The sequence below is a fragment of the Herpailurus yagouaroundi genome, unplaced genomic scaffold (assembly GCF_014898765.1).
Source record: "Herpailurus yagouaroundi ecotype Mexico unplaced genomic scaffold, PumYag 246, whole genome shotgun sequence".
Lineage (NCBI taxonomy): Eukaryota > Metazoa > Chordata > Mammalia > Carnivora > Felidae > Herpailurus > Herpailurus yagouaroundi.
Window position 1 is genome coordinate 1,983,365 of NW_024412463.1, and position 22,677 is coordinate 2,006,041.

At 52.4% G+C, this 22,677-nt stretch overlaps 1 protein-coding gene across 1 annotated transcript in view; it reads right to left on the reverse strand.

Moving 5' to 3' along the window:
- Positions 1-21,517: 21,517 nt before the first annotated feature.
- Positions 21,518-22,677, reverse strand: part of KCNG1 (potassium voltage-gated channel modifier subfamily G member 1) — an 18,848-nt gene continuing 17,688 nt past the window's right edge. The window contains exon 3 of the mRNA XM_040459709.1: positions 21,518-22,472. Within this exon, the coding sequence (XP_040315643.1) occupies positions 21,702-22,472 (771 nt within the window). The 3' untranslated portion in view covers positions 21,518-21,701. The remainder of the gene's footprint in view (positions 22,473-22,677) is intronic.

A 22,677-nucleotide genomic window follows, 5' to 3' on the forward strand; every position in this document is an offset into this window, starting at 1 on the left:
CCAAATGTGAAAGCATCAAAAATACATAGTGACAAGTTTAATTACTATACTTCTCCAACTAAAAATCCAGTTTCCCTGGGCAGAAGTAGAGACAGACGCTGGGCAGGCGGAAAAGATCCACGGCACAGAAATACAGTTCCAGCCACTTCTGGCCCCAAATGTGAGCCCTGCTTTCTTGGTCAGTTCCTGTCCCAGGGCTCCCGGAAGGGCCCTCTCTCCCCGGGGCTGGGATTCACGGCAGCCCCGAGCCTCCTGGTTTGCCCTCTTGGGGTCTGAGGAAGCATCCAGCTCCACCCCCGGGGTCCCAGGGCCTGGGGGGGGCACCTGCCACGGCTCTCCATTCTGGACGGCTGTCGGGAAAAGCTGACAGTTGACAATGGCTGCGGTTCTCACTGCCGCTGGCACCAGACCCTCGTGCTTCATTTAAAACCGCCCAGAAACTGCGTCTGCTGTCGCCGGGAGCGAGGGGGTGATCTGAGCAATTGAAGATGTTTATCTTCAGGCTTTAACAGGAGTGTTAGTCCCCGTAGAGGCACAGGCGCTGGGCAAAGTGAGAGACACAACAGCAGGACAGCTGCCATTCGGACGGCTTCTGCTGAGAGACGACTGTCAGGTTTGGGGACACATGGTGTGCCAAGGGGCCTTGCCCCTTTAGTTCCTGCCTCTTTACTCATGGAGACACTTCCCCAGGGAGCTGGGCGCCCCTCAGGAGCTGCAGATTTGAAGGCGGCCTCCTTTGTGGTGTTGGGGTTGAGTCGCGTCCGGGTTGGGAGCTGATCCCCCCCCCCCGCCCCCCCCCCCCCCCCGGCCTGGATCCTGTGTGGGGACCGAGGGTTTGGCACGCCAAGCCACCCTCCTCGTGCGGGAGGCTTTTGTGCTCAGCTTCGATCCTTCCATTTGCTTCAGCGGCCCGTTGCGTCCTGCATCTGATGCCAGCGGGAGTTTCTGCAAACCCACGTAACGGTTTTCTCTGCCGCTTGCAAAGGGCTTGAACTGGTGCTGGACTGACGTTCGGGTTTTTGTGAAGGATCGGTTTGGGGACCATCTCCAGCTTTATGGACCCAAAGCAGCTTGGCGTGCCACACAGATCTCCCAAACTCGCCTTTCTACAACCCCTTCTGCAGCTTTGAAAGTGGCCCCGCCATCCTTCCGGGCGCCGAGGCCACAAACCTTGGAATCATCCTTGCTTCCTGTCTTTCTCTTACTGCCACGTCCCATCTGTCATCAGACACTGTTAGCTTCCCCTTCAAAATACAGCCAGAACCTGCCCGTTTCTCACTGCCTCCGTTGGTCCGGGCACTGTCACCTCTAGCTTCCCTCGTAGCCCTGCTGTCCCCTCGCCACCTCACCCACAGCAGCCAGAGGAAATCAGTTAATAACGAGGTGGTCTCTGTCGCCCCCGTGCTCAAAATCTTCCCCTGGCTCCCGTCTCCCTCAGAGCAAAAACCAAATTGCCCAGAGGGCGCCCATCTGATTTCTTCACGTCTCCTGCTCACTCTGTCCCAGGCACACCGCCTCCCTGCTGTGCCTCAACACACCAGACGTGTGCCTCAGGGCCTTTGCACGGGCTACTCCGGCTTCACCCACATGTCAGTTTTCAGGGAGGCCCTCCCTAATTAGCTAATTTACATAACTTAAACTTTGAAAATGTGATTTCAAACCGCACCTCCTCCCGGGCTTTTTCCTGCTTTGTTTTCCTCCATGGAGTGTCACCCTCTGCTGTACCATATGTTCCCCTAGTTTGTTTGTTTACCATCTGTCCCTAGAGCATCAGCTCTGCAAAGGTGGGAACTTGCGTCTGTTTTGTTCCCTGCTGTATCCCAGGGCCTAGAACACAGTAGGTGCTCAATAAATATTTGTCCAATGATTGATCAAATCACCCGGGCAACCACCTTATGGCCTGAATGAGGGTTTGGAATAGTTGATGACCCCTAAAAAAAAAATGTGCTGGATGTGTCTGAGCTCTGAGTATGCATAAGGGCTCCCCGTCTATCCACAGCTCCCAGAGACGGTTCACTTGCCAATCTGGTGGCTGAGGGAGTGAGTAATCTATTACTCTTGCCTGTGAGTGAAAAGTTCCATTGATACTGTGTCTACACATTCTTTGAAAATGTCAGGGGGGATGAATCATGGGCTGAAGGACTGTACCATGGAGCTGGCCAGTGAGTTGGCTCCATGACTAAGTCTCCCCCCCGTGATGTCACCAGAGTCCCAGCCCCACCACCCAGCAAAAGGGAAAAGCAATTTCCCTGGAGATGACTGACCCGACTCTGGTGTGGCTGTGCCAGCCCCGAGCAGTGTGGGCTTAAGTCAAAGGCGTGACCTGCGGGGACACTCGTAACCGCGTGGCAAGTCACTTTACTTCTCTTGAGTTCCCTTGTGCATAAAGTGGGGATAATGGTCATTCATTAAACCACCATGGACACAAAGTAGGAGCTGGAGAGGGTGAGTGAACCAGCCAGGGAGGCACCTGTTGCTGAGAGAGATAGGTGACAAACAGGTAAGGGAAGAAAGACAACAGTCGCACCATTGAGAAGCTCACGAAGGGGATAGAACGGGACATAGAGAGCTGGGGTGAGCTGGGTTGGGGGGGCCGGTGTGAATGGGGACTTCAGGGGGGGACGGCGCCAAATAGAGACCTTTAGGTAGGGACCGAGCGATGTGAAAATCTGGGTGGAGGAACCATCAAGGGCACCAGCCATGACGTGGGAAGAAGCTCCCAAGGTTGGAGGGCAGAGACCAGTGTGCTGCTGTGGGGGGAGGGCAGAAGAGGGGGTGGAACAAAGTCAGGGTCAGAGGATGTAGGGACCGGAGAGCCCAGTGGGAAAGTTGTGTTTTATGAGCCTGCCAAGGGAATGTCGTGACGTATAAAGCGCACAAGGGCAGGAAAGACGCGTCCTTCCTTCGGGGGTGGCTCTGCTGGAGGGGCACAGACCCCTGCTGGAGTAGGAAAGACCCTCTGGTGGGTTGTCTCCTGGGCTTCCTCAAGTCTGCAGTCTGTCCAGGCAGGGCCGGCCCGGGAAACCAGACAGGGATCCCGGGGAGGTGCAGGGTGGCCGGCTGAGTCTGGGTCATACCTAGGGCCACATTGGGCCCTTCGTTACCTTCGAGCAGCAGCGGCGTGGAGGGTGGCTCCCGATAAGCTACTTCGACACCGCAGGGCCACGTTTATTGGGGGCTGGCCATCCATCACATCTTCAGGCAGCGAAGACGTGAGCGATGGGGCTGACATCTTCCATCTTCGCGATTTTCTGCTTCTGAACCGGAGAGTTGCCGCTCCGGCACCAGGAGGGGGCGCTAGATCACTTTAGAAAAGGTCACAATGTCTACTAGACTTTTTTTTTTTCCCCAAAGGTAACATTCTTTAACTCAACTTTCTTACGTTAAAAACACACTTTAGGCTTATTTTTAGAAATAACGTCCACGAAACCATAGATTTTCTGTACTGGTTCAATCTTTCCTCTAATGCCCACGAAAATAAATCCATCGTGACCACCGCAGTCCTTTCGAGAGCACGTCTGGTAAGCCAGGCATCGTCTAACAGCTCCATAACGATGGCTTCGTTTGACCCCCACAACAACCTTATGAGGTCAGTACTATTATTATCCTCGCTTTACAGATGAAAAAGTGGAGGCAGGTGTTCCCAGACTCGCTGTGAGTCCCACTGTGGCCGACGGTAGAGGCACCCACAGGAGGTATCTTGAGTAGTCAAAGCAGGGGCTGTGGGGGTGGCGACCAGGGGCGGTGGGGGAGGGGGAAATGGGGGGGGGGGGTTCAATGGGTGCAGCGTTTCAGTTTTGCAACACAAAAAAGTTGGAGATCTGTTGCATGACAATGAATAAATTGAACGTTCAGATGGTAAATTTTATGTGTATTTTTTTGAACCACCATTGAAAATTGTATTTATTTTTTAATTTTTAAAAATGTTTATTTTTGAGAGCACACACACACACACACACGTGTGAGCAGGGGAGGGGCAGAGAGAGAGGGAGACGGGATTTGAAGCAGGCTCTGTGCTGTGCAGAGAGCCCCTTTTGGGGGTCAAACTCACGACCCTTGAGATCTGACCTGAGCCGAAGTTGGATGCTTAACCTACTGAGACACCCAAGCGCCCCTACCACCATTGAAGTTTTTCTAAGAAGTAGAATAAAATTTTTTCTTATTTGAGGTCCAGCCATGTAGATGTTCTCCAGTGCAAAAATAAAGGTTCAAGGGGGCGCCTGGGTAGCTCAGTCGGTTAAGCGTCCGACTTCAGCTCAGGTCACGATCTCACAGTCCGTGAGTTCGAGCCCCGCGTCAGGCTCTGGGCTGATGGCCCAGAGCCTGGAGCCTGCTTCCGATTCTGTGTCTCCCTCTCTCTCTGCTCCTCCCCCGTTCATGCTCTGTCTCTCTCTGTCTCAAAAATAAATAAACGTTAAAAAAAAAATTAAAAAAAAAAAAAAAGGTTCAAGGACCACAGGAAGAAAGCTGTGTGCTGTAGGTGCCTCAGCATGGTGTCCGTGGGAGGGCACAGAGACTGGGGACCTCTCAGTCTACCTTGTGACAGGCTTGGTGTCACTCCAAGGGCCCTTGTTTGGGGGAGCATTCTGAGCAGGGTGGACCATGAGTGTGATCTAGTATGCCTTTTTTTTTTTTTAAAGCTAAGTATTTGGTCACTGAGTCATGTATGTATGTTTGCACGTATCTTTCCCTCCAAAAATGTGATGAGACTATCAAATGATCTGGCTTCAAGGATTAAGCTTCAGATTTGTTGATGCTTTCCAAATTGAACTCTTGAAACAGAGACGCCTGCAGTGTTTAAAGAAAAAAATCCAACAACACAAAAAGAGTAAAACGTAAGCGTCTATCCTCATTCCCAATTCTGAGACCCCCAGCCTCCTGCCCTAGAGCAGCCATGGCGATGGGGCATCTTGAGTGTCCTTCCCAAGGTGATCTCTGAGTTTGAGGACTGAAGACAGAGGCAGCCGGGCATGTGAGGGTCTGGGAGAAGACTGTATTCCTCTTGTGTTTACATTACCCCAGTTTTGGGATTGATGTCTCCTCTGACGTGGAAACCAGAAAACTATTGTGAAGAGAGCCCACCACATGCCTCCATGTGACCGAGAACACATGTTAGAGATAGTCTGAATGAGTCCTCCCTGTGGATATGGAAGACCATGGGGAATAAAGGGGATCCTTGGGGAGAACTTCTTCCAGAAGCATAGATCTTATAGGGTTCTCACCTCCTTTATGGAGTTTTAGAAGCGAGGTCGGTGGGGAGAGCTTGGGCTTGACTCAAGGCTGTACTTCTTGGAAAGACCTGTAGGTGGGGCTGAAGGATAAAGAACAGATAAAAACAGCGGCCCCGGGACTCTTGTTCAGATCCACCCGATTACCACTCCTACAGCCCTCGCACAAGTACAGCATGGGAATGCCAGCTTCTGGTTCGTTAATATCTCTGAGATCCACAAGGCGGAAATTAATGGACACTTATGTAGCATCTGTTACGGGGCGAGGCCCCTCCACGCTTCTTTGCATAACAGCATCTTTCTCCTTCTTCCTTCTCAAGACTATAAACATCCGGGATCACGCAGGGAACCGAGATTGAGTGGATGAGGCAGGGGGTGTGAGAAACGCGTCTCCTTTTATTATGTGTTTCGCTTCTCCATTTTGGGTGGGTGTCAGAAGCGCAGAGAAAGATCTTTCCGTTGTAAGAAACGTTACAGGCCCCAGAGAAGCAACAGACGCTCTGGTTGGAGGTCAGGCAGTGACGGGTCTGCCTGCTGTTGGGGGCAGGGGACTCTGAGCCACAGGACAGCACGCGACCATCGGGAGGGGATGGCTGTTCCTCAGCCTGTGTTCCTCACCGGCGCCTGCTTGGCAAGAATACAGGCCTGGTGCTTCCCGAGGTTCAGATTGTGTCGAGAAGCCAGACGCCTAGATCGTTATGCAAGAGCTCCAGGTTTTAAAATGTTTGCGACTCAGGGGACAATGTGTGGTCCAAATAAAAGGCTTCCGTGGGCTATAGATGCAGTCTCCACATTGCCAAGTCTCCACCTCTGGAAAGAGTTGCTATTGGTCTCTTGGCTGGGGGGTGGGGGGCAAGAAGGGAGCCCTAGTGAGTGTCACCAGGTGCCTGGGAGGAGACTTGATGTCTGTCACCTCATGTTACTGTTTATCTACTCTGCGAAGTGCTCTAAGAAGAAGAGCTCGAGCCTCTCTGCCTGCTGTCGCTCTGTGAATAAGAGGCCAAGCAGAGTGGGAAGCCAGGCTGTAGTGCCTCCTTCAGAAGTTAGGGACCAGGACATCTGGAAATCACCCACTCAGAATGAGCCTGCCTCCCAGCAGCACTCTTCACAATCCCGGAAGGGTGGAAACAACCCAGATGTCCATTAACCGGTGAGTGGATAAACAAAATGAGGTCTATCCACATGAGGGAATGTTACTCAGCCATAAAAAGGAACAAAGTACTGATACATGTAGCAACATGGAGAAGCCTTGAAAACATTATGTCAAGTGAAAGAAGCCAGACCCAAAAGGCCACATATTGTAGGATTCCATTTATATGAAACGTCCTGGGTTGGCAACTCCACAGAGACAGAAAACAGGTTAGTGGTTGCCAGGGTTTGGGAGGAGGGAAAATGGGGGGTGACTGCTTAATGGATGTGGGGTTTCTGTTTCGGGTGATGACAACGTTCTGGAACTGGATGGTAGTAATGGGGGCTGCCCAACGTTGTGGATGTACTAAACGCCCCTGATGGTAAATCTGATGTTTTATGTATTTTGCTGTAATAAAGAGAAGCCACTGGGGGCGGGGGAGATCAGTCTGTGGATCCCCCTCCCCTCTGGTATTGAGACTGCCTTCGTGCATCGCAAGGTTTCCTGCGCGGTCACCTGTCACCTGCAGATCTCCTGACATGCAGTTTCGGATGCAATTTGTCTCTGCAGGGCCTGAGAACCTGCATTTCAACAGGCTCCCAGGCGAGGCTGATGCTGCAGGGCCGGGGACCTCGGTACCTTAAGAACTAGTAAAATAGACACAGAGTTCGTAAGGAACCTGGCCAAGTCCTCCACCTCGTAAGTGGCCAAGCCAACACTTTAAACTCACTCCAGCCAACTAAACCTCAGGGGAGGTGGGGAGGCCACTAATTGATGCTAAGGGTTGAGCTAATAGTTAAGTGGTACTTTGTGTTGGGCCGAGGGTTCAGTGCTCGAACTTGGATGGGGAAAAAAAAAACCCGTCTTTGTTTCACTAACCTCGAATTGAAATTTAGCATTTTCTTCCACCACGTGCATAGCAACAAACCTCCACAGTATTCGCAGTGCCCTTGGCCTATGATGGAGTTCAGGACACGGGAGAGAACTCAAGACCTGCCTCCTCCAAATGTGCTGTTTCGACATATTGATTATTTGGAGCTGAAGGCACTGGAGAAACAGCAGGTGCAAAAAAGACACTGTGACCTCCCTTTTCCTTTTTGAAAGCAGGAGATAAACTCCCACGTGAAAGATGTCTCCTCCTGCACCAGAAGGAAAGCAACATTCTTATCACCAGAGACAGGGAGGCTCGGCAGAGAAAAATCTGCACAAGCTCTGCTGAAATAACTCATCCTCCTTTAGCCTTCCCATGTATTTTGGTTACCTTTCCGTAACTGTTACTTTGTTCAACCTGGTGTAGCACAGAGGGCTTGCCATTTCTTTGGTCCTCACTTCCTTAGGAGGGCTCCACCTCACGCGAAACTTTTGTGAAATAAACATTTGTGCTCTCTTGTTCATCTGTCTTTTGTTACACAACCCAGCTGAGAACCTAGAGGGGTAGAAGGAAAAAGATTTTTTCCCCTTCCCCTACATGGATCCCTCACATGACAAATCCCAGATATTTTTCGTAATTCTTTACACTTGCTGCAGACATCTTGAAACACTGTTCCTGTCCCACATTACCTCCAGATTGTGGTTAATTGGGAGCACTGCTGTATCTTGTTAATGGGTGAGTAAAGAAGCTCATTTATTACTGAACTGCCGACTGGTTTTAAAAAATACTTTGAGGGCATCCCTCTCTCCCTCTAAATAAATAAATAAGCAAATGTTAACACATATTTTGATAACTGTATCTCAGCATGGTGGGTTTCTATTGCAGTCCTATGCATTTTATTTCCTGAATTGAAGACTTGTTCTGAGCAGGTGTCCATGGCCCAAAATGGTTGAGCACCTGTGTTTTAGGTGCTGTGCTTTACAGGCTCTGCCTCGTTTAACTTTCAAACAGCTTTTCATGGGGCGTCTGGGTGGCTCAGCCGGGTAAGCATCCGACTTCCGACTTCCGGCTCAGGTCATGATCTCATTATAAACCTGGCTGCTCAGTGGGTGTCAGTTTCTGGCAGCCTCCGGGCGGTACACTGTGGTTGGCAGATCGTGGTGTTTACAGCAATACTAACTGAAAACTTACTATGCGCCAAGCAATATTCTAAGCATTTTACGCGCATTAACTTGTTTTCTCTCTGCAAAACAACCCTGTGAGATAGGCATCATCATCGGCATACCCATTTCACAGACGAGGAAACGATGGCTGGGGAAGGGGAAATCGCTCCCTCTCGACCACTTTCAAAGCCATTCATTGACTGTGCCTTGTTTGGACTGCCATGGTGACAGCCTTTGATTGGGCCGTGTACCCTACAAGGCCTGCCACCCTTATTATCGGACACGCCTCCCAATTTCTGCATGCAGAGGCTGTTAGTCTGGGCCCTGTAGTTTTCCATTTGAAATTTCATCCTCTGCTCAGTCTCCTGAGACCTTTGGGGTAGGAATGGGAGTGGGGGGTGTCTTCCAGATTTATCTCAGGGGTTCCTGACCAGAACCTCTGGTATCGATTTTTTTCAAAGCCCCCGCCCCAAAGAGAAGCTTCTAGCGTCGCAGGGCTGAGAACTTCTGGATAACTTAGGAAAGAACCTCAGCCCCGCTCAGTGTGATGAGTCCTGATGACATGCTGTCCACACGCTGCCTTGGTTGTGCCTCTTTGCAAATGTGTGCAGAGCGAGACGTGAGCTAGAGGCTGGGATGTAGCAGGAGGGAGAGGAGACACCTGACCGTGACGTCATGACCTGAGCAGCTCCCAGTGGGGTCGGGGGGAGGGGAGGGAGTTAAGGAGAAGGCGAGCTGGAAGAACAGTCCAGGTAAAGAGGATCCGCAGTGTGGCAGAGAGAGAGGCTGAAAGGTTTGGGTGTGAACCCTTACGCGTTCAACTGCAGCTTGCCCGGACCTGAACCTCCTGTCCTCTGCTTCCCCACAGCCTGGGTGCAAACCCCTACATGCCCAGAGCTTCCAAGAGAGGAAGGAGAAGCCGAGAAGGAAGACGATGGGGAGAGGAGCTGGGGCCTGGTCACGGAGGACTGGAGATGGCGTTATGGGTCTTAGACTTAAAAAAATTTTTTTTTAACATTTATTTATTATTGAGAGACAGAGAGGCACAGAGCATGAGCAGAGGAGGGGCCAAGAGATGGAGAGACACAGAATCGGAAGCGGGCTCCAGGCTCTGAGCTGTCAGCATGAAGCCCGACGCGGGGCTCGAACCCATGGACCGCGAGATCATGACCTGAGCCGAAGTCGCACGCTGAACCGACTGAGCCACCCAGGCGCCCCTATGGGTCTTAGACTTTAGCTTGAGGGTCGAGGTGTTTACTTTTTGTTTTTTTAAGCACATGGGCCTCAGAAGTTGGTAAAGGTGTTTGGGCAGCAACGGAGGTGACCAGCTATTGTGGTTTGTGCAGGATGTTAAGCACCAAACCAGGAAAGCCCCAGGCAAACCGGGACAGCTGGTCACCCTGGCAGAAGCCAAGTGTCCCATCACCTTCACCTCTGCCTCCTCCCGGTCCCACCAGTGTGGGTCTGGACCAGTGTCTCTCAAACTCCACCGTGTACATCAGTCATCCAGACTCTTGTTGAGATGCAGACAGATTCCACTGCCGGGGTAGGGCAAGAGAACCTGCATTTCTACCAGCGGCACCCATGCCCCTGGTCCACGCACCAGAGTTTGAGTAGCAAGGGCTGAGAGCACACTTAGGTTCATTGCAAACCAGCTACTTTTTAAAAAAAAATATTTATTTTTGAGAGAGAGAGCAGATCCCAAACAGACTCCCTGCTGTCAGCACAGACATGGGACTTGAACTCAGGAACCATGAGAACACGACTGGAGCTGAAATCAAGAGCTGGATGCTTAACTGACTGAGCCACTCAGGATCCCTGCAAGCCAGCTACTTTTGACCATGACGAGGAGAGAGCGAGGCTCTCATCATCCAAAAAGCACACTTGTATTTCCACTGGCTTGTCCGGGCCCCAGCTTTGCAGTGCAAATCAGCTGCTGAATATATTTTTATTTAAAATCCACGCACAGCACCCACAGACCGTGCCCGTCACAGGCACGGTTGGTTTGGTCTTTCTAATTGGGTGCGATGGGGTCGCCTTTGGTATCTTCCTCTCCTCCTTTCTCCTCCTTTTAGCTCACTTACTTCTCACCCCACAGTAGGCTGGGTCAGTGTGCAAGTGAAGACATTCCCGGGGAAGATGAGAACTCTCCCTGAGCCGCCCCCTGGAGAGAGATTGCACTAAAGAATTGTTTCCCTCTCCTTCTTCCGAGCAAGTAGAGGCAAGTTTGTTGAAATGCTGGAAGGGACAACAGTGACACTTGAGTTCCTAGGAATGCGGTTTTGAGGGGAAGGAGTCTGTTCGAGCCCCGCCCTGCTCCCTCTCACTGCTGCATAGATAGGATGGCTCCAGAGCGGTCAGCACGGCGGAGCTGGGTCATGTGTGGCCTTGGCAAGTTTCTTATTCTACCTGTAATGTGGGGATAGTGATAGGGCCTGCTGAGCTGGGCATTCCCTGTTTGCTCCCCACACCCATTCTCTGCTCCGGGGGACTGGCCAATAGAAACTGCATCTCTCAGGCATCCTGCCTTCTGGCTTCTGGTTGGGTTTGCAAAGGGAGGCACTGGCAAAAGATGGCCATTTTTTTTTTTTTTTTTTTTTACCTGTTTCCTCCCTGCTCGGGCCTGCATCTGTGGGTTTCTATACGACCACAGCTCCTGCTGGGAAGATGCCTCTATAGCTCCAGGGCTGGGGATGTGTTCCGATTACCAATGTATTTTGCCTGTCGGCTCCAAATTCACCCTTCAATACTACCTGTTCTGTGATAACGCACAGGGCTCCGCAAACATCCTTCCTTTGTAGTGAGTGCAATGTTAAACGCCATCAGTAGAGGGCGCTAAAGGGATGCGGCTGGTTCACCTGTTTTCCTGCTTAGTCCGCTTTCAGCCCAGGGGGTGGAGCATGTCCCCAGGCCAGGCCAATCAGAGCACTGACTCCTGGTGGCCTCACTGCTGGACTCAGGGGTGGGCACATGGTCTAAGCCACCTCACAGTCCGAGTGAATCTCAAAACTTGTGGCAGGAGCCACCCAAAAGGTGCCTTGCTCCTTCCTGTTGGACTTGAATTTGAGGAGATGAGAGGCGGGGCGTCTGCCGCCCCGTTGTCACTATGCAGGGAGAGTCTTGAGCTGCCAGGTGGAACAAGAGAGTGGAGCCCAACAGGTGGAGGCTGTAAGATGGTGACTCCTCATGACTTTGAACTGCACCTGAGGCGGGCAGGACCTTGGACTTTCAGATACGTGAACGTATGAATGTCCTTTCTCCACACTCCTTTCTCCCCACTCCTCACTTAAGCCAGTTTGAGTTGGGTTTTCTGCTATTTGGAAACATAATAGTCCTGCCTGATATAATATCCATTACAATTTTTACAAAGTGGCTTTAGGAAAAAACTACGACCAAATACCTCCTCCTTGCCAAACACTTGATTGCGTTATCTCACGTGATCCTTTCCCCGTCCCCGCACAGCCTTGGAGAAAGGCATTTTTATCCCTGTTTTCCAGATGAAGAAAACAATGCTCAAAGAAGCTAGGTAACTAGCTCAAGGCTACTTAGTTAGGCACTGGTAGAAACAGGACACAGCCCCTCATAGCACCCCATGCTGCTTCCCAGCAGAACGAAGCCATTTGTCCACCTTCTCGAGTGGCCCGAGCCGTGCACTGCAACAGGGAATACACACTGGCTGCAGGGGAAGGTAGGGGGGAAATGTGGGTCCCCGAGTAATTGGACAATACAGTTCCCCCACATTGATTATCTAACTGCTAATGAAAAGATCTCCCAATTGCGGTCCTGCCAAACCTGTTGGAACGAAGTGCGAACGTGCATTTGTAATTAGCAGCCGCTGCCGTGCAGGCAAATGAGAAACGTGTGAAAGTCCTTTGGAATGTTATAAAAAAGCAGGCTAAGGCATACCCTTGTTATCTTGTGTATGCTATTAATTTACCAGACCTCTTTCATTGTTGCTAGTTGAGTTCTCGGGGAGCAATTAACACTAATGGCCATAGCTACTATTTATTGAACACTTACTATGGGCCAGATTCTGTTCTTGATGCTTTATAGTGTTTGTTTCACCCAATTGGCTCATCACTCCAGGTTGATGGGGCTTATTATTCCTTGGGGTTTTTTTTTGTTTTTTTTTTTTTTACAGAGGACCAATGAGAGGTTTAGTAACCTACCCGGAGATACACAGCAAGGCAGTGTCAAGGAATCGAACTGGAGATTCCTTGGCTCCAAATCCCAGGATCCTTCTTTCTGTTCTGGGACTTGGAACGCCTTCTGCTACTCCAAGTTTTCCCACTCATCGTAATAGCATGTGCCCATCTGGGGTGGTTTAATTAAGAAAATTGGGCGGATTGACTCTTCTGAAGGCAAGTGTGCCTGGTTGGCTAGAGTGCTCAGTTCAGCTTTAAGACACTCTTATTCTTAAGGCTGTCTTGATACATGCTAAGGTTCACAGGACCCTTCCTGGACGCCCAGTTCAGACTCAGGTATGCACCACTCAGTGAACGTGACAGAAACCCAATTCATTGAATCATATGAATAAAAAGTCCAGTGGAAGGGATGGCTTCAGGTATTTCTGGTTCCAGAGATTTAACACTGCCTAGAGCCTAGTTTCGCTCTCTCTGTCCTTTGGATCTCTTTCCTGTGTATTGGCTCTATTCTTAGGCCAATCTTTATACCATTTCTATACCACTCAGGTTTATATTCAGTGAGCAAGAGAGAAGATCTTTGCTGACAGGCCCATAAGAATCTGAACATCCGTTTGGAGGATAGATTCCAGAAATATATCTGCTCTAAGGTATCCTCAAGGACCCAGATTCTCATCTTCCTGTCCTACTGCCCTCAGCACTTAGCTTGTATGTTTATGGTCACCTCCTGGTCCAAGAGGGCTGTTTGAGATCCAGCAATCGCCTGTATGTTCCAGGAACAGGAAGAACAGAAGTACCATCTCCTCCCTTTGAGGGAACCTTCTCAAAGTCCCCCACAAGACTAGATCTCACGGGCCACAACTAGGATTGGCCATTGGCCATTTGGTCGCATCCAGCTGCAAGGGAGGCTGGGAAATATAACCTCCATTCTCAGTGGCGGCACATCTGGATCAACTCGGTGGAATTTTATCGACATCAGTAAGAAGGAAGGGGAGTGTCGCTGTCGGACGGGCCACTAGAATTTCTGTCCCAGTGGCCGTTGGCAGAAGCTAGTGGAGAGAGGGAGTCCAGGTGCCCACTAAAGCCGGCAGGCAGTGTTGTGCTGAGGTCGTATAGCTCCTCCAACGTGAAACGGGGAGCTATACGGAATAGTGGCCCTAAGTTCTGGATTGCTAAATAAGCTCTGCCACGAACTGGCTGTATGATACACGTCATTTTGCCTCTTGCGCCTCAGTTTCTCCCACTGTAAGATGGGGATCATAATCCCACCAGCTGGATATGCTCTGGCCGCAAGCTGAGAACGCCTGACAAGCAGTCGGATGAGCAAATTGTCCAGGTTTTCCGGGAGCTTTTCTGGGTTCAGAATGGAATGTGGCATCCACATTCAACCACCCCGGGCCTGGGCAAACCAGGGTGGTTGGCGCCCAAGTGGCAGCAACTTAAATCATGAAGACATCCCCGGGTGGGTCCGGCAGCTTAGTCACATCCTCGCGGCCTCCTGCAGGCTCTTGGCGTCTTTCAGCCCCGCCTCCTTCCACCGGTTGGGTTTCCTTCCTCCCAGCTGACCAGCCCCTGGTGACGAGTGTGGCCACCCAGCTGCGGCACCCATTGCCTTAGCCCGGGCTCCCTAGAAGCAGAAGCTGGGGGGCTGAGATGGGGGTTAACGGGCGCGTGATTTAACAGGCGTGCTCGCAAAAGAAACCGGCAAGGGAGGAGGGAAGCAGGACGGCGCGGGGAAGAGGGCCAAATGTGGTTTCAGCTGGAGCTGGGTCTTAGCAGGACCCCATGGGGAGCTGGGACGCATAGGCACCATCACGGGACGCGCATGCCCCCGGTCAGCCGGTCAGTGGCTGTGCCCCTCTGGATGCTGTGAGTCCCTGGGGAGGGCGCTGCCATGAGGCACGACAACGCACAGAAGCTGGGGCTGGACACCCACAGCGTCTTCTACCCACGTGCCCGCTCAACTGCATCCAGGGCAGAAGGGAGGAAGGAGGAGAAAAGGGCTTTGTCCGCCCAGAGGGAAGACCTCCGCAGTAACCTCAGGCCGGCTTCTCCTGGGATCTCATTGCCAGGGCTGGTCACGTGCCTGCCCCTGGGACATTCCGGCAAAACGGTGATCGGATGACCTTGGCTGGCCTGAACGCTGGGACTGGCTGAACGCTCGACCTCCTGGTGGGGAAGTCAGGGGAACAGCCTTCACGAAGGCACCCAGCAGCCTCTGCCCCCCGAGACTGAGCACTGATCACAGACACAAGTGGTTGTCACTGACCCTCTAGATCCTTCCCCAGTCCCTGCAGGCAAATATGTTAGACTCTCTTAACGGAGAGGAGGTACCCTCCGAACTCTCCCAGACCCTGCCTGGCAATTTCTGGGCAAAGGCAGGCTCTTGCCTTACGTTCGTGGAGGAGGCTGGAGGACCCACTCCTATTCTTTGCCAGCAGGGGATCAGGCTCAGTGTTTGGGGATGTACTTTTGGCTGGGCCTCCCAATGTATTCTCCTTTGAAAGCAAAATATAGCCCAGCAGCCCCTAATGGGATACAATTGAATACAATTGAATAGCCGAGGGCCAGAGAATAAAGGTACTGCCGGGCTTCTTTTCTGCCGGCTCCCTTTCCCCACAACTGTCCCCAGATACCTGGATTGACTGTCACTGCTGAGTAATTTTTATGCCAATTGCAAAAGACCTCTGAGCTTCCAAAGTGAAGAGGCTGTTCCTATTTAATTGACTGTATGGAGAAACCGTTTCTGTCCATTTAGCAGCAGTCCTAGCCACCTATTAAATGCACTTGTCATTTAAAGAATGATTCTAATTACTTTTTTTCTTGGGGGCCCCTGAATGTATAATAATAAAACCTAATAACCAGGAACCCGCACCTAGGATCTGGTTCTTTATTATGCCCTGTCCCCACATCCCCCACCCCGCCGCACCGTTTCTTAAAGCAAGGCCAGATGACGGCTTTAAATTTATTTCAAGAAATTCATTTATTTGGATTTTACAGGTCCTTTGCATAAGCAGCACGTTCGTTCCACAAGAGGAAAAAAATCTTTCAGGCTGTTTTTTTGGTTGCAAACAAAGCCCCACAGTATCTTTTCATACATTTAATTCAAAATACAAAGATGTTGGTGGAGAACTAAATTCACACGGGAGACATTGTTTCCAAGCAGAAACCGTCGGGTGACCTGGGTGAGGGGCAGGTTTTCTGCCTGCCGTAATTGTAGTGTCATTGCAGAGGAATAGATTTTAATGAGATTCATGTCACCGTACATATGAGCAGATAGGCCCAATACGTGTATGTATTTTGTAGGGCTCTGTATAGAAGTAAGGGATTCATGTGGATTTGTTGATTCAGCAAGTGTTTATTGAGCACCTACTATGTGCCAGCTGCTGTCCTAGGCCAGAGATGCTCCTGTGAAGGTCCCTGTCCTCATGGAGCCGAATATCTAGTGGAGAGGAAAAGACCATAAGCAAATAAATATATAATGTGTCAGGTGACAATAAGGGTTTTAGAGGAGGATGAAGCAGGGTAAGGGGGCTGGGTGCTTTAAAAAAATGGATTTTATTACCATTAAGGTATGGTGAGTCCAACAGACTAGGAGAAACAGCCATTGAAAAGCCAGTTTGTGGGGTGCCTGGGGGGCTCAGTCAGTTAAGCATCCCACTCTTGATTTCAGCTCAGGTCGTGATCTCGCAGTTCATGAGATCAAGCCCTGCATTGGGCTCTAGGCTGACAGTGCAGAGCCCGCTTGGGATTCTCTCTCTCCCTCTCTCTGCCCCTTCCCTGCTTGCTCCCTCTCAAAATAGATAAATAAACTTAAAAAAAAAAATAAGCTAGTTCGTTATACTCACAGTTCCTAAGAGGAGGGGGCACACCTAAAGGGGGGAGGGCACATGGGGATGCACCAGGGCTGGTCAGAGGCAGAGGTGGTGGGGGGTCTGTGGCAGGAGTCTTTATCGTGACCTCTGAGGGAAGGAAGAGGCGAAGCCAGGCAAGCCGGCTTAGAATTGTCTAGTTGAATGACTTCAGCAGGTCCTGGGGGACGGGGGCTGTTCCTGGTTGTCTGGTACCTAGCCCTGGGGTGATTAGGGCAGGAGGATGGTGTCCTAGTATGGGAGAGCCTGAAAAAGGAGGTGGTTGGGTATGGGCTCTGGACTGGCTGGTATTTGAAAAGCCCATTTATGGGCGCATCGTTGCTCATCTCTAGGCATTGGCTAATCCTGGGAGGGGCCATCCCTCTAAGGTCTGCAACGCCTTAGATCAAAGCATCAGAATACAGAAAAAAGAAGACAAGGTTAATACACTGGGGGCATTCTGGGAGTGAGGTCTTTATGCAGGGCTGGGGGAAGAGGTCAGATAAGGCCTCTCTGTTTCAGTGACATTTGAGCAGAGAACTGAATGAAGTGAGGGAGCCAGTGGATGTATCCCAGGGAAGTGTCTCCCGGGTGGAGGAAACAGCAAGTGCAAAGGCTCTGAGGTCGGGCTGTATTTGGTCAAGGTTCAAGCCGAAAGGAGAGACCAGAAAAGCAGATCAGGGAGGTAGGGCTGAGACCCTGGCTTTTACTGCGCACGGGATGAATGTCACCGGGTTGCAGGAGGCGGGGTGCTCCCGGAGGGTGAGCATGATGGGACTTGGGTTCTCTGCTGCTGTGCAGAGAAGGGGTGGGGAGAAGAGGCAGGGAGGCAGGGAGCCCAGAGAGGAGTCTCTGGCAACAGTCCAGGTGGGAGAGAGAGGATGGGGGCTGTAGCAGTGGGGGAGACCAGCGTAGATTCTCACTCTCAGCCGACAGGCCAGGATGGGGAGAGGTCTGACAGAGCGGGAGACGCAGGAGAACGAGTGTTGGGAGGAACCGTGTTTGTTTCTGAAGGACAACATGCATGAGGCCATTTAGCAAATGGAGAGCTGAGTGAAAACCATGCTTTCTTTGGCTGCTGTCCTTCTCCAGGCTCCTGCAGCCCCCGGGCCTGCACCCCCATCACTCCGTATGTTTCCATGTGTCTTCTTCGTGTGTCCTTTCGCCATCAGATGAGCAGCACCCCTGGGGCAAGGACTGAGTCCAGTTCCGTTGTTTTGTTTGTTTTGTGCCCAGCTGCCGTGATCACGCCTGCCTCAGAGTAAGTGCTCTGGAAATGTTTGTTCAGAGCGTCTACTTTGCAGATCTGAGTTTTCTCCCTGGGAGGAAGGATGTTCCCAGCAGGGACGTGTTTCCATGCCCATGTGTTCCCTCGACAGCTGGTGGAATGTCCCGATCTTCCCCGCCTCTTGGCCTTTGCACTGGCTGTGCCCTCTGCTTGGATTGCTGTCCATCTCCCTCCTCCAGGTCCCTTTTACTTACTTTTTATTTTTCAAAATGTTTGTTTATTTATCTTTGAGAGAGACAGAGCGAGCATGCATGGGAGCAGGGAACGGGCAGAGAGAGAGAGAATCCCAAGCAGGCTCTGCACTGTCAGCGTGGAGCCCAATGTGGGGCTCCAACCCACGAACCGTGAGATCATGACCTGAGCTGAAATCATGAGTCGCACTCTTCACTGACTGAGCCACCCAGGTGCTTCCTCCAGGTCCCCTTTTAAATGCCACCTCCTCAGGGAGTCCTTCCCTCACTCTCTCTCTTTTTTTTTTTTTAAGTTTTTTTAATTTAAATAATTTCTACACCCAGTGTGGGACTCAAACTCACAACCCCGAGATCAAGAGTTGCGTGCTCTCTCACTGAACCAGCCAAACGCCCCCCTTCCTTGACCCTCTTAAGTGGCTGTTCTCCCTGGTCCCAGTCACTCCTTGCCAGGTCACGCTGTGCTTACCGACTTCAGAAATTATTGTCTTCGGTTCGCATGGTCCACTGCGGGGGAGGTGGTCTTGGTGACTTCCCTGATCCCCCTCAGGGGGACGGGTGCCCATGCCCCAGCAGCTGTGAGTGCCAGGTGCTCAAAGCCCCCACCTGCACTTCTTGGGAGACTTGCCCTTGGCCAGTTGGAGTTGTCTTGCAGGATATGTGGTGGGGGGTGGTCAGGGTAGGATCAGAACCAGGGAGGGGCAAGTTGGGGCCAAATCATGTCAAGTGCCACGGCACTTGCCTTTACTTAAAATTCTGATATTTTTTTCACCATGGATTTAGGGTATTAATTTTGATTTTTTTTAAAGATTTTCTTTTTTAAAGTATTCTCTGCACCTAACGTGGGGTTCGAACCCACAAACCCGGGATCAAGAGTCGCATGCTCTACCGGCTGAGCCAGCCAGGTGCCCCTAATTTTGATTTTTACAAAACACTGCATTCAAATCTGATTTATCTTGATTACTGAGTCTTTTCTGGCCTCCCCTTAAATTCTCTGCTCAAGGGGACAAGTCCTGAACCTGCTCAGAGGTGGGGCCTGAGAATCTGTATTATTAAATTGCCTTCCCAAACCCCTGCTGCAAGTCTTAGTTAGAGAAGCTCCGAGCTAAATTAGAGATGGGGGAGAACCACGTGACCTAAGACAGAAAACAAATTAGGAAAGGCCTTCATCCCAGCTGTACGGAGTCAGATGCCTGTCCCAGGATCGGAAGGGAAGGCTCAGTAGGGCAGGGGCAAGGAATTTGCCCCAATGCTCCCATGAGAAGGGGTCTTATATTCAGTGTGATCTGGAGCTGGGCTTTCTGCATTACATTCCACATTGCCAGGAAAAAGTAGAAAAGCCACAGCCGTCAAGTTGGTCACTTTTGTCCTAGAAGCAGCAGGTTAGGTGTTCCAAGGCCTCCTACTTCTTAATTAGGGCCAAAGACCCCAAACCCCTCTCCGGGTGTGAGGGTCAGTGTCTAGAGCTCCTCTGTCCCCCAAGGGAGGTCTGGAGAGGTGCCCAAGTCTGGGCCTCTATCTTGGCCACCAGCGCAGATCAGAATCTGTGGAAGAACATGCAGACGTCTCAGCCCTTCAGTGACCCCAGCTCCTTCTCTGCACAACCCCAGACTCTGTCTTCAGTGTGTGTGTATGTGGGGGGGGGGCACATCTCCCCCCACCAGGGCTGTCCCATTTGGGGCTCCCTCCTCCACCCCAAACGGTATTTGCTTTCCACTCCCCTCCATTTTATACCCCTCTGTGTCACGTTTCGGTCTGTTTAGCATTTTCAATTGACCCCTGTCTCTCACAGCCACTTTGAAGGAGGGGGAGAAGGTCATCCCATAAATCTAAGATATTAGTACCGTGACGGCAGTGCTGGATTGCTTCGGTACCCGCCAGGCTGGGGAAGTTAGAGCTAATTAGTCTGAAAACTTACTTTTCAGGCATGAGTCACTGGAAGCAGGTGTCAGGGGAGCCTTTAACAAGGCCCTCGTGACTCAAATGATGTTTCCACTCTGCACTGCTGTGTGTACATCGTGCTGAGATGGCCATGGCCATGCCCCTCCGCCCAAGACAGAGAGAGGGACGTGCTTGAAGGCCTGTCTACTTCTGGGCCCTCTGTGCCGTCTCCCTCCACTCATTCATTCATTCATCCCACGGATGTTTCGGGAGCACCTACTAGGTGCCAGGCCCTGTGCCGGGTGCTGGGAACCGGCAGTGCGAGTGGGGCTCACAGTGCGAGAGCAGACAGCCCATAACTGAGCGGCAGAGAATAAAGGGCACCTGGGAAGGTCGACAGGTGGATGAGGAAGATCAAGCAGGGTAGGAGGGAGTTGGGGGGAGAGGCTGGTGTGCATTCTTTAGAGAGGTGGGCAGGGAGGCGAGGGAAGGGGCAGCCTCGAGGTGTTCTTTGGGAAGGGCATTCCCAGCAGAGGGATCTGCAGGTGTGAAGGCCGGAGCTGGGAACCGGCTGGGTGGATCAGAAGGGCTGAGGCCCCTGTGGCTGGGGGCAGTGAGCAAAGCAGAGAGAGGTGGGTGACGAGGCTGGAGAGGAGGGCGGGGCCTGGGTCACTCAGGGCATTTGGGCTTTATTCTCGATGTAATGGATGGCCACTGGTGGACTCAGGCAGGACAGTGAGGTGGTCAGATTTGTGTCAGAGCGTGCTTCCTGCTGCCGGCCCAGGGGAGGGGCCGTGGCCAAGGCAGTAGCGGCTTTGTGATGAAGAAAGCAGTGTTGCCCTGCCTGTGAGGGTGACAGCAGGCTGTGGCCGTGCCCTGGGGGTGAAGCCCCCTCCCTGTCCAGGCACAGGGGGCTCTGATGCCCTCGAGCTGAGGAAATCTGTTGGCAGGCTGGGGGTCTCTCTATGATGCATCACCCACACTACCTGACATTCCCAGTCAGAGGGGTTGCCTTTGCTTCCCAGACTGCCCAGGGGACCACGGCCACCTTCCCAAAGCATCCATCCTACTCTAGGTGTAGATTCAGGTAAATGATTTAAAGCATTTTTTTTTTTTTTTTAAGAATGTGACAATAAATGTGGATAGAAAAAATCCACAGTGGTTTTAAAAAATAAAATGAAGTGACTTCTCCTTTATAATCAGCGATGCTGACAGGCCCCCTTGGCGTCTACTTAACTGCTGGGGTGCCTTGGGGGAAAGTCGGAGAATCGTAAGGTACAAGGAAGAGAACAGAGGATATGAGAGAAGGGAAAAGGGAGAAGAGAGGCCAGGAAAGTGAGAGGAATCGAAAACTAGGGGAGGGGATGTGGTATTTACTGGCCACTTCCCCAAAGGCCTCTGTCCTCTCTCTTTTCCCCAACGCCCCCTGGGCCCCACCAGGCCTGAACGACCCAAGGAAACAGGCCCCTGTACTCCCAGTACCGGCCCTGGCTGGCTCTGCAAACAGCTTCCTCTCTTCAGAGCCCTGGGGAAGGCATTTTCTCTCTTTTTCACTGGTTTTCTTTAAGTGCATACGATCCACACTACACACACACATTTGCTGTTGCCATTTGTATTTTTTTCTCCAGGCAGGCCCATGAAGCAAGTCTTTGCTGGGCATGTTATGTACATGGTGGAAAGAACAAAGCCATCCCCTTATTGAGGGAAACAGACATGGGGGGTGGGGGTGGGGGGTGGCGGGGGTGCTGGGCTCTCGCCAGCTTCTGCTTCACTTGTGGAGGCTTCCTCCTCGGGGTGTGGTTCCAGTCGGTTCTGTGCCAGGGCCGCGCTCAGAGCAGCACGTGCCTGAAGAGGCTTCTGATAGTGACGGCAGTAGCTTCAGGCCGCAGAGGGCAGGCAGAGCTGGGGGTATCCTGGCGGCGGCGGCGGCGGTGGGGGCGGCGGGGTGTGTCCTCTGGGCTCAGTTGTTGTCTCTGGTGTCCGAGGAGGCACTTCCGAACAAGATGTCACTGTCGTGCGACATGCTGCTCAGCTGCGACTTGGTCTTGATGAGGAACTGCGCCCTCCGGAACATCACCCTCTCCTGCTCCTGCTTGAGCTCCAGGTAGGAGCGCGAGAAGGTGTGGAAGATGGAGGTCACCGGGAAGGCCATGAGCAGGATGCCGCTGAGGATGCTGCTGAGCGCCACCACCTGGCCGGGCGTGCTCCGGGGCACCATGTCGCCGTAGCCCACGGTTGTCATGGTGATGACGGCCCACCAGTAGCAGGCAGGGATGCTGGTGAACTCGGGGCTGTCGGCCATCTCGTTCTCGATGACGTAGAGAAGGGGGGCAAAGAGGGCGATGGCCACGCAGAGGAAGAGCAGCAGGAGCCCGAACTCGCGGGTGCAGCGGCGGGCCGTGAGCCCCAGCGTCTGCAGCCCCAGGGAGTGGCGGGCCAGACGCATGACGTACAGGATGCGCAGCGCCCGCAGGACCCGCAGCACCAGCCCCACCTTGTCCAGGTAGCTGTTGCCCGCGCCGGACTTGCGGCGGCCCGCGGAGGCGCCGTCCACCAGCAGGGTGATGTAGTAGGGCAGGATGGCCACCATGTCGATCAGCGTCAGCGGGCTCCGCAGGAAGGCGAACTTGCTGGGCGCCTGGATGAGCCGCAGGAGGAACTCGAGGGAGAACCAGCCCACGCACACCGACTCCACAATGAAGACGTTGCGGCACATCTGCGAGCACCGGCCCTGGGAGAGAGGCGGGGAGGTCAGGGGGAGAGGTCAGCCGTCCTCCCAGCGAGGCCGTTGAGTGCCATGCCCCGGCCCCTCTCTAGTGAGGCTCCCTTCCTGGGCCACGCCGGCCAGGCCGAGGGCTGCAAGCACCTGCATCCACCGCTCTTCATCTCTGGAGGCCACACCGGGTCCTGGATTCCAGACCGCACACCCTAGATTC